The 11,392-nt window shown below is 40.4% G+C and overlaps 1 protein-coding gene and 1 non-coding gene across 2 annotated transcripts; both read right to left on the bottom strand.

Annotated features, from left to right (window-relative positions):
- Positions 1 to 2,766: 2,766 nt before the first annotated feature.
- On the bottom strand, positions 2,767 to 11,042 carry LOC111574483 (elongation factor 2-like). The gene is made up of 13 exons (XM_023279109.3): positions 10,918 to 11,042; positions 9,546 to 9,760; positions 8,436 to 8,617; positions 7,704 to 7,915; positions 7,011 to 7,189; positions 6,758 to 6,863; positions 6,248 to 6,500; positions 5,937 to 6,132; positions 5,470 to 5,836; positions 5,001 to 5,354; positions 4,735 to 4,917; positions 4,393 to 4,525; positions 2,767 to 3,138 (listed from the first exon to the last, which is right to left on the bottom strand). The coding sequence occupies exons 1-13, from the start codon at positions 10,918 to 10,920 to the stop codon at positions 2,945 to 2,947; spliced, it is 2,577 nt and encodes an 858-aa protein (XP_023134877.1). The 5' UTR covers positions 10,921 to 11,042; the 3' UTR covers positions 2,767 to 2,944.
- LOC111574486 (small nucleolar RNA SNORD37) lies at positions 6,582 to 6,649 on the bottom strand. Its single transcript, XR_002746632.1, has one exon. It is a non-coding gene; the product is annotated as a small nucleolar RNA SNORD37 (small nucleolar RNA).
- Positions 11,043 to 11,392: the final 350 nt, after the last annotated feature.

Raw genomic sequence — 11,392 nt, 5'->3', positions numbered from 1 at the left:
AATCAAGCCAAATAGAAAGAAAAAAAAACAGACCAGAGAAGGAAGACGGTGTAGAAATATGATTAAACGCAGTGAAAGATAGATAATGCATAATACAGAATTTCAATACCAAAAACACCAAAAATGCTATGGCACTGAGTAAAAGAAAGTGAAAGAGACAACATCACACAAAAGCAAGTCAATAAAATTTGGTTTCAATAGGTGATTTCAAAGAAGAGATGGATTCCGCAGCTTTTAATGTTCAGAATGACCCCACCTGAGGATCGAAGTCTGCAAACTGGCTTATATGAAGTCAGCATTTCTATTCTATAGCAAGCTTTAACAATGAACAACAAAATCTTAAAACAGTCCTAAAATGCACAGGTAGCCAGTGGAGGGAAGCCAGGATTGGGATGATGCAATGTTTTTTTGTTTTATTGTTATGATTAGAAGGTTTAGCCCACTGTGAATATAAAATTTTTGAACAGTGCAACTTGTGACAAATTCTGGATGATTGAACTGATTCATACTATAGCCAGGTGTGGCTTTAAATTATTTAAATAAAGCATTACATTCTGCATTTATATTTTAGTTCAGTATATTTTGCTGTTAGAGTGTGCATGTTTGTCTGTCACTAACATGGACTGACAACTTGTCCAGGGTGTATCTCACCTTTTATCCAAAGTCATCATTGCAAATGTATATGGAGACGGTAATAAATACACGTAAACGAGAGAAGTTCTTCATGAGAATGTCTATCTGCTTTTCCACCCTGCAGCTGCTTGTCGTCCTGAGTTTCCCTCTCACTGACACGCTCTATCCTGAATGTATCTATCTTAACAGTGTTCCACTGTCCACCAGGGATTACGATATGTAACTACGTCGCTATCAATTTGTTTTGGGTGTTTTTAATCTTTATTAACAATTTTCTCTCCACAAAGATGCTGAAGTCCAAGTGTCCTACAGTTTCGCACTGAATTACATCAAATCACTGAACATGCAACAAACACATCTAAATGACCACACACTGAAGTGAAAATACAAGTTACTAAGTATGTTTTAACAAGTTTGAAGGTCTCTCGTTAGTCATAAAAGTCTAACTGTAGGCAATTTTGTGTTTTTAATGAAGTTTAAAGCAGCAAAGAAGGTAAATGGTTTTCTTAGGAGTGGTTTGAAGATGTCTAAAGACATCTTGTTTGATGAATGAAAAAATGAATGAATTCAGGTAATCATATGTCCCATGTGTTTGAGTTTATATTATAATTAAAACTATTATATGGTGAAGCAAAATATTTTAGTTTACAACCAATCATTCAAATCATCCCAAACTGCTTTGGTAAGTGGTGTGTTGTTGCTTTATCACTTTCACAAAACATGCACATATTTATATCAAAATAAAATGTATTTCAATGATGACTTTGAAATGTGCTTCCTTTAGTTTTGGAATAATGTGTTTTATAGGATATAGATTTGGGGAATTTTAAGGTAATAGAACTTCAATTTGAAAGGCCCTGATAAAAATCAGATTTCTGCTTTTGAGATTTTGTTTTGTGAGTTTAGACCGTCAGTTCCAGCAAGACATGTGATTGTAAAACGATTTCTCATCAACATTCAGGACTACAGATACTTTTAAGCAAAAGTTGTCAGAAGCAAGTAAATTTCCCGTTATTTGAATCTAACACACCTGCTCATGTACACAATGATAAAACAGCAGGATTCACTGAGTTTTGAGGCAAAGTTTTAATAGATTAATTCAGTGTCATCCCTTTACCATCATCAGAGGGGAGCATTTTTATCAAATTCATCACCTTGTGTAGGATGCCTTTAATTAAGGGTTCTCTTCATTCTCAAACATTGAAGTGATAGAATTATTGATCTTTATGGTGTATTTGTGAAAGAGAGCGAGCACGGTAAAGGTACCTATACATGGAGGAAGACCTGCTAACCATCCTAGACCTAGCGCTATGATTTAGCATCAGTAATTCTGATTTAGGTGTGTAGGATGTTCTGCATACTTTAGATTGTACCTATTGCTAACACGATGCTTGTACATCTTCACTTACTTTTGCCAAACCAATGGGAAAAAAACCTCAACCATCAAGTTTCCAAAGGGTTAATGTAACATCTTTCAAGAGTTTAAAATTCTAAAATGACAAAGCCAACAAGGGCAGCAAATCCTCTTTCTAGAAACTAGTACCTGTAAATTATTAAGCTTAAATAATTATCCAATAATGTAATGAGGTACTAATATTGACATTTTTTATACTTGTGTGTAGTTTGAAGTCTTTGGTGCTGACCATACAATTAAAAAAAAGTAAAAAAACAAAAACACGACAGATCAAGGTGCTATGAAACATTAAACCAACCAATAAGTCAGCTTTCATTCACAGATGCAGCTGGCAATGTTCTTCCTAATGTGGGTAGGAAAGAAAGCAGCTGGTTGGTTTTTCAAAGAATACAGCCTTTTTCGAACAATCCCATAACCAGGGGTTATACAGTCATGACATGAAACATCTTTGCAGTATCTTGAGCAGAGGGGAAAAAAAAGACATGCTGTGGAGACGTGAGGCACGATACAGGACCCTGAATTCAATATATAGTAACCATGATGCTAGTGCGTAAACCCTGAAATGAAAGCTAAATACTACCCGTTAGATTATACCGTTTCATATGAAAGCTTCACTCACACAAAATTATCATGAATCAAACTCCTTTAATCTTTGAATTAGTGTAATATAGCAATCATGATCATCTCCATAAAATAAAAAACAAAAAAAGCCTGAACCATAAAGTTTTTATTTTCTTTTATTAATTGTTTACAATTTTTTCAGCCGTTTCTTCATTATTGTCGTTCCTTTTGGCAATCTTTAGTGCTCACTGTGTTCTGTACAGTCCGGTTCCACAATGCTGACTTAATTTTTGTTGGATAGAGAGGAATGAGTCGAGCCAAGTAGGGTTCAGGCTTTTACAATTTGTCCAGGTAGTTGTCCAAGGCTGGGACACCTTCTTTGAGACCCTTGCGCTTGCGTGTCTCAATGACAACGGTACCGGGCTTGGTTGACGCCTCCAGTGGGTTTCCAGGGAGGACCTGCCAATGGTCAAACACGCACTGTGGGAAGGCCTGGCCACCAGTGTTGGAACGAAGGTCGGCTGTGAAACCTGTGAACAGACAGAGCAGCACACGTCAATACCTGCTGTGAATGAGGATCACAAGTATAGTGAAGCAGTCATAAATGTAGAAAAAAAATTGTCTTTCCCTTTGGTCAACAGCTAGGGGCTTTTAATGTATAAAGGCTGCACGTCAGTTATATAACTGGCCAAGAGGTTAAACAATCAACAATACTACTCTGACAAATGAAGATACATGGAAGACGACATATCCTAGGTGCACTAATTACAAAGTGAAATTAAGATTATTTTAATAATGTTTATTATATCCAACTTCCTTCATTTGTAAAAACACAGTATGCTGCCTTCTGTTAGGAAAAGTCCAAACTATCTCCCCTACAGAAGTGGTTTCTTTAATACTTGTTGTGCATAAAATTACTTCTTTCAAGTAAAGCCACGTGTCCACTAGATGCATTTTCCCGCATGTAAACGCGCCACATCTGAAAACTGCAAGCATGGTGGGCGATCACTAGCAGCCACTACATGGTCAAATGACAGCACTTTCAGATTGAGAGTCAAGCTTGAGAGACTCTCAAGGGAGACGCACTGGATCGCAGCTCGAAATGCACCACAACCGGACCGGAGCATGCTGTGTGTTTCGAGCTGCCATCCGGTGCGTCTCCCCGGAACAGGCCACCGCTCATTTTCACGAAGTAGACTCCACTTCTACTTTATGCAAATTCAATGCAGTATCCGGAGATCCGCCGCATTGCAAAACTTTTGTCAAACGTCTAAACTAGCTGTCGTACAACTAAAACAAGGACCGATTCAGCTACTGCACAGCTTATTTCTCTTCCCAAATGCTTTGAGAAACACTTTTCACTGAAGTGTTTTTGAAATAAAAGAGAAAGCTGGTCAAAGCCACATCGGTCAAACACATCTGCCGGACTCTCAAGCTGAAAGTACTGTCATGTGACCACGCAGTGGCCCACTAGTGACCAGCCACAACACAGGCGATTTTCAGATGTGGCGCTTTTACATGCGGGAAAAACGCACCTAGTGGACACGTGGTGTAACTCCCCTAAAACAATACAAGGATGATAACATTCTATATTTACTAATCATCCTAAGTTTGACTGAGAAAACTTTAACAGCCATTTCACATAACTTGTCTTCCACTATGACAATTTATTGCATAATTCTCCAAACTGTCACTAATATGTTAACAACTTGTGCAAAAAAAAAGCCTGAAGATACATCAATAATCACGTGACAAAACCAGCACTGGTTTGAGAGAAGACTTACCAAAGGACTCCATGACAGGCAGATAGGCCTTGATGACATACATGGGTGTTCCCATTACTCTGCCCTCTTCAAACACATGACCACGTCTCCTGGTCAACACACCGTAGATTCCACCCATTGCTGTCTCAGGACACTGCAGAGTAGATAGGAGATAGTGAGTCACACTGAAACTAATGCTGTTGAAATTATAAGCAAGTCATCTATGTGATAAACCAAGTAAATGATTGATAAAAACTAAACTACTATGCACTGCAAATCATGTTTTATACAGCAATTATAGGGCTAAATTCATATCAGCTGACTACAAGAAACACAACAGGCTATATCTCCTGTGCAACTCGCCTGGATCTCCACCAGGTAGACGGGCTCCATAAGCCTGGGCTCTGCTGTGAGCTCACAAGCATACAAGGCTCTGCGGGCTGTGGGGATGATCTGACCGCCACCACGGTGAATAGCATCTGTGTGCAGGGTCACGTCATGGATGTCAAAGCGAATGGCACGCATGTTCTCTTCACAGAGGACACCCTAAACAACATTCAGACAATTTGTAAGTTCAAGGTATATCAACTGATAAATATAAAAAACAATTGCATACGTTAGGCTCTTACCTCCTTCACGGCCCACTGGAAACCAGCCACAACGCTGTCCTTGATCTCATTAAGGTACTGCACTCCCTTGGTAACATCGACCAGCAAGTTGGGGCCAGTTCCATCAGGTCCGAAGCACCAGATCTTTCTGGCCTCACTGACATCCCACTCATGCTTTTCAGCAAGGTAACGGGCACGGGCCTTCATCTCTTGACGAGCGGTAACCTCACCCTTCTCGATGTCCTCTGCCAGACCTTCTTGGAAGGGACGAGCCTTCATGAACAGACGGTTGTGCTTGTTGGGCGATTTTGACAGACACATGACACTTGATTCCTCACTGACGGTCTCTCTGTAGGACACCACTGGGTCGGATTTCTAAACAGAAAATGAAAAGTCATCAATGTTCACCTCTAGGATTGTATAGTTCAACACAGTTGTCCATTTTATTTCTATGGCTCCTGAACTTCATTAAAAAATTTGGATTTATCACCTTGAGCGGAATGCAAGCATGGTCCTCTTCCAAATCTTTCAGGCAGATCTCCAGATGCAGCTCTCCAGCTCCAGCAACGATATGTTCTCCAGACTCCTCAATGATACACTGGACCATGGGATCAGACTTTGACAGACGCTTCAAGCCCTCCACAAGCTTGGGCAGGTCGGCAGGGTTCTTGGCCTCCACAGCAACTCTCACCACAGGGCTGACACTGAACTTCATCACCCTCATGTTGTGTGACTGCTCATAGGTTGTGATGGTTCCGGTCTTGACAAGGAACTGGTCCACACCAACCAGACCCACGATGTTGCCACAAGGCACATCTTCAATGGGTTCAACGTAGCGGCCCATCATCAGAATGGTCCTGGCAGAGAGCAAGGTGGTGAAGTTCAATTCAGAGGTGACCAAATACATAATAAGTTCACCTTTCATAGCTGATCAACAGGTCAGATATTGAAACTTACCTCTGAATTGGCTTCAAGTACAGGTCGTCCTTCTTTCCGGGGACAAAGTTTGGTCCCATGATGCGAACCTTCAGGCCAGTGGACACAGACCCAGAGAACACACGACCAAAGGCATAGAAGCGACCCTTGTCACTGGTGGGGACCATCTTGGAGATGTACATCATCAGAGGAGCCTTGGGGTCACAGTTCTTGATACCTGTGTGACCAATTTATCAAATCAGCGCTGGCCCAAGAACGATCAGGCTTTCTGCCCTTCCCAGATCTACTCCATTCTTGTGTATGAGCAAAATGAAATTAAATCAGATTCCTACCCATGGCAGCATCATCATCAGGAGGTCCTTCATACAGCAGCTCACAGCGGTACTTCTGGGCAGTGACAGGTGAAGGCAGATGAATGGTGATCATTTGCAGAAGGGCTTCTCCAGCAGGGAGCCAGCGGCGCATGACAGCCTTCAGGAGAGGCTTACCCTCCTTGTCCTTGTCCTCAGCATCCAACTTGATGTCCATCTTAGTGATCAGCTTGGCAGTTTCCTCCTTCTTGAAGTTCATGATGGCATCAAACACCTAGAAGGAAGTCAATTTGCATTAGAATGTAGATTAACATGAGCAAAGTCAGGATGCAAGTAAAATTACTGCACTGTGCCTGCTCAGGCTGAAGGTTATCATCACTGATTAGTCAGGTCAAAGTGAAGAATTTTCAAATCATCACTTGCAGGCATACAGAGCAACTGTTAACAAAATATTTGAGCCTTACTGTCTTCCACGCCAAATGCAATATCCTCTCAACATAATTTATTTAAATAATCCTTAGGTCTTTTTACCTTGAAGATGGGGTCCAGCACAAGAGCGCAGAAGGTGCGGGAGTACTTTTTGCCATCAGGTCCAATAGCAGACTTGGAAAACTTTCCGGTATCCGTGTCATAGTACCTTGAATAGTAAAGCGGTAAATATTAACCAATATAATAGATACAGCTTCATCAGCAAGATCCTTTCTGTGTGCCACTTTTCCACTGCTGGTAGCCATGTTCTCCAATCACACGTTTGTCAATCAAGGTATGTGTCATGGAGACGCACCTGTCTCCCCACAGCTTCTTCATCATGTCTTCCACCTTCTTGCAGTGCTCAGCTGGTGTCATCTGGGTGTTGCCCTTGGCAGCAAACTTGGCTGCATACATTTCAGCAAACTGCTTCAGGGTGAATGCCCAGCCATGGAGTCCAGAGCCAAAGCCAACAGTGCCAATCACTGGATCAACCTAGACAAGAGACACTACTACATCAGCACGTGTGCAATTATAGAATCTTCAATAAATGTTTAGCGTTGTTTTATTTACAACTGCTTTTTTGATGTTACTGTGGAAGGTAAGAGCCACTCATGTCTCAATTTAGTTACGATCTTTCAATTCCACAAAGTTTACTACTGCATACTCAATTTGATACAAACTGTCTGAAAAACAACTGATTTTGTATCCGTTTTAAAATCTGTACACACAACCAAAGGAATCAGTTTTTCAAAGAACATTAGTTGATAATCAACTTTGACATTGGAGTTAACACATGAAATCTTATTGTTTGACATACTATGGCCAGCCATTTGAGTGTAAATGGGTACCTAGATGCATACATGCTGAATAAAAACAGCATTTCACACCAGCATTCAAGTTACTAAACCGTTTTTTTTTTTTTTTTTATCATAACTTGTGCAAGAAGGCACCCACACACAAAAAGGCAAGTGTGTGCTGCACTTTGAGTCTACAGACAACAACTCACCATGATGTTACCCATAGGTCCGTTCTCATCCTCTCCATAGGTGGAGATGATGACATTGACGGACTCAACGATACGCTGGAAGGTCTGGTAAAGGTCTTCAGGTTCAAGCTGCAACTCCAACAAGGCACGGTCCATCTTGTTCATCATCAGGACTGGCTTGATACGCTCACCAATGGCCTGACGGAGCACGGTCTCAGTTTGCACACACACGCCTGGTAGAAATACACAAAGCAGCTATTAACACTTGGAATAGGACTTTGAGTTGTGTATGTGAGATTTACATAGGCTGTAAAATGGAAAATATACTGCTAAGCCTAGAGGAAAACCAGGGAGAGCACATATTTCACTGATCTCAAGAGTGAGGTTCTTTCTTAAAAGCCAATTTCACTACTACTCTGCTCTTCATAGCAATTTTTCAATTTCCTGAGAGTAGCCAACTATTGATTATGGTAAACCTTTGCAAAGTACACTGACAGACAACTTGGAATCTAAATGGCACCTCAGCTCTTATTTTGTGCTTGAACTAACCTGTTAATGACACAACTGTCCCAGAAACACCAGTTCCTCATTATTTCTGAATATATGGGCCAAATCTCCCACCTAACTTTATTCTATAATAAAAAGCCTAGCATTTATCTGCTGGACATCTCTATTTGGAGGGACAACCATTTATTTATTTTTTGCCTGCCAAATTAAAACGAGTAGGTGAAATTATTCAACTACCCTTCTTACCAGAAACACAGTCCACAACAACCAGGGCTCCATCAGTGACACGGAGAGCAGCAGTCACCTCAGAGGAGAAATCAACGTGCCCTGGTGAGTCAATCAGGTTGATCAAGAAGCCAGATCCATCTTTGGCCTGCTTAATGAAGGCCTGGTCGTTTTCGCCGAGCTCGTAGTACAAGGAGATGGCTCTGCAGGTAAGAGAAATTTAAATTTTCAGCATTACTCTATGAATAGAACAGCTGCACCTTGAAATGTTAAAAATTCCACTCAAACTTTGACAAAGGCTAGCAGATTTTTAACCATACATGTGTATTACATCTTAACAGACGTATGTGTTTATACAAAAATATGGATAAATAATTGCAAACAATAACCTACTGAACTACCATTAAGAATTCCCTCAAATAAACAAATTTTCATTCACTTGAAATTTTAATACAATGCTTAATGATCAGCTAATTGAGAAAATTTTAACTGTGAACTGTATGATTAACATGTCTCAACATGTGCTTAGCACAATGTGACAGTGCTATCAGATGTTAAATAAGAAAAAGGGCAGACATTAATCTGACATTTGACAAACTCAGGTGTTAGTACAAAAATGAGATGTTAAATCTCAGATGAATATTAAGTAGACATTGCTTTTCAAGTTTATGTAATGCTAAAACGTAACAATACAGAACATTAAGGTAACATGCAGCTAAGACAAGCATGTCCATTTTTATCAATTCTGACTGCATGCTTAGGTAACAAATGGTAAATTAGTTGGAAGGACATGGTTATAAAATCTGTGCCACAACAGTTAATTTCTTAGTTGAGTAACTGCAAATGTGAATGAAAATGACATTAGCCATTTTTGTTCAAATTTCTTAAAATATGTTTTTCCCATTATGGATCCTCCCTGTGTGGTAATAAAGCAAATTAAAACTTCACAACATTTCAACAAATGCAACGCTTCGTGTTTACAGGAATTTCAGATTCAGAAAACTTTATTATTTGTCTCCAGGGGGCAATTTATCTACACTACTCATACAAATCTTACTTGCTATCAAACACACAATTGTGGGAAAGAGTCACAAGTTAAGAATGGAGTGAGAAATGTGCCAAAATACTTACGTAGACTTGATGGTAATGCAACGCTCCTGTTCGTCCTTGCGCGTGTCTGTGAAACGAGTCTCTCCAGCGCGAGCTGAGGCAATGATACCGGCCTTTGACACCAGAGAATCTGTCAAAGTTGACTTTCCATGGTCAACATGGGCAATCACAGACATGTTACGGATGTTGGCCTTCTTGTCCATGATGGCACGGATCTGGTCTACGGTAAAGTTCACCTAAGGGGAAAAATACATATTAAATTCAAACATTTGCGTAATTTTATCTCACCCTAACCTAAATATAAAATTACCATATGATCCTCTGACCTGTGGTTGGGCTTGGCGATTATTTTTGCTACCTTACTAAAATGTGTAGCGCATATTCAATGACATGCAACCCTAAAAGGTAGAAACAGCTGGAAATTGCCTCAACATGACGTGATTTAACCTGATGATGTGCCAAGAGATGAATAGCATTGTTAACAGTGTACTTCTGGCATATTCTTGTAGTTAATTCATAGTCCTAAGTATGTACTGCACATTTATCTGGTATTTCAGCAGTACCCGCAGGCCAGCTCACATTGTTGCTGACGCAAGTTAATCTCAAATGCTCTGCACTTCCACCCTGGGTGGTGCGAGTCCGCCATCACCAAAGATGACGTTATTGTTGTCTACGTCGAGTCCACAAAAAATCCGGCACTCCTTTGCCAAGATTTACGAGTATATCCTGTTTATAACAACTGCTAATTGACTAAAGGGTCAATGTCATCTACAAAACGACTTTATAAACAGATTCATATCAGCAACACCCGGCATAATGTCGCCATGAATAGGCCACGTGTACAGACATCGGAACTATGCTAAATGCTAACACCGGCAGAACCGAAATACCGGCAAGTTATTCCTACGACACGAAACAACTTCAAAAATCCCATTTCGTCCCTGGTCCTTCACCCAAAACGAACGACATGTTAAAACTACGCAGTCTAATCTCGACTTCCCTTCATTTAAACCGACAGGAACGACAATTTACTGGATCACCAGCTAACATTAGCACAAGACGCTGTCAAAGTTAGCCAACACCGCAGAGGCCCCCAAAGTTAGGCATTTCTACTTTTACAAGGGCCGCTCGATGTGCGCTCGGTGCTGTAACAACCGCAGATAAGACAACAAGCTTTAACAACAGCCCACAACAGCTTTCCTAAGTCTTGGTGGCCGTACAAAGCTAACGACAAAACAAAATGGTTGCCATTTTTTTTTTAACCAAGCCTACCATAATATGCAAGTCACAGAACATCGGTGCAATATTCACCTGAGAGCATTAATATTGACGCTGATCACGTCTCGTGGACCCATCAACTCGTTTATTAATCAAAGAAATGTAAATAACTCACCATTTTGACGGATGGTTTTGGATTCTCTTGATGGAGAAGAGACAAGAAATTTTACACTGCCCACCTCACGAGGGCATAGGCAGGGAAGAGGCCGCTGACGTCAGAAAACAGGGCTTTATACTGCGTACGTCGGCCGCCTGCGTCATCACGCAGCATTGTTACGCACAGAAGCGTGTGGTACGCTGCTGGAACGCTTTCATTTAAGCAATGAAACATTGCAAACATTGTTTTCACGGCTTAATTTGACATACAATTGCATCAACTTAATATTGTATGTAATTTAAACTCAAAATTCTTTTTTAGTCAATTTGAAACTATATTCAAATTGTGGTAACTCAATGAAATTGTCTCTATAACTTAATTTTTCTTCATCTTGAATTAAAGAAATAAGTCACCTCCTCTATCTTAACATAGAGGAGGTGACTTTTTAGGAAGTTATTTAAAAATCAAAACAAAATCTGATTGTATTCCCCTC

This window comes from Amphiprion ocellaris, chromosome 2 (assembly GCF_022539595.1).
Source record: "Amphiprion ocellaris isolate individual 3 ecotype Okinawa chromosome 2, ASM2253959v1, whole genome shotgun sequence".
Lineage (NCBI taxonomy): Eukaryota > Metazoa > Chordata > Actinopteri > Pomacentridae > Amphiprion > Amphiprion ocellaris.
This window is presented reverse-complemented; position numbering and strand designations above follow the sequence as displayed.

Excerpts from the sequence above, each read along its gene's own strand:
- LOC111574483 (XM_023279109.3), bottom strand. Across the intron at positions 8,618-9,545 it reads TGCATTACCATCAAGTCTAC|AGCCATCTCCTTGTACTACG; the intron begins GTAAGTATTTTG and ends TCTTACCTGCAG. Across the intron at positions 6,864-7,010 it reads AAGAAGCTGTGGGGAGACAG|GTACTATGACACGGATACCG; the intron begins GTGCGTCTCCAT and ends TTACTATTCAAG.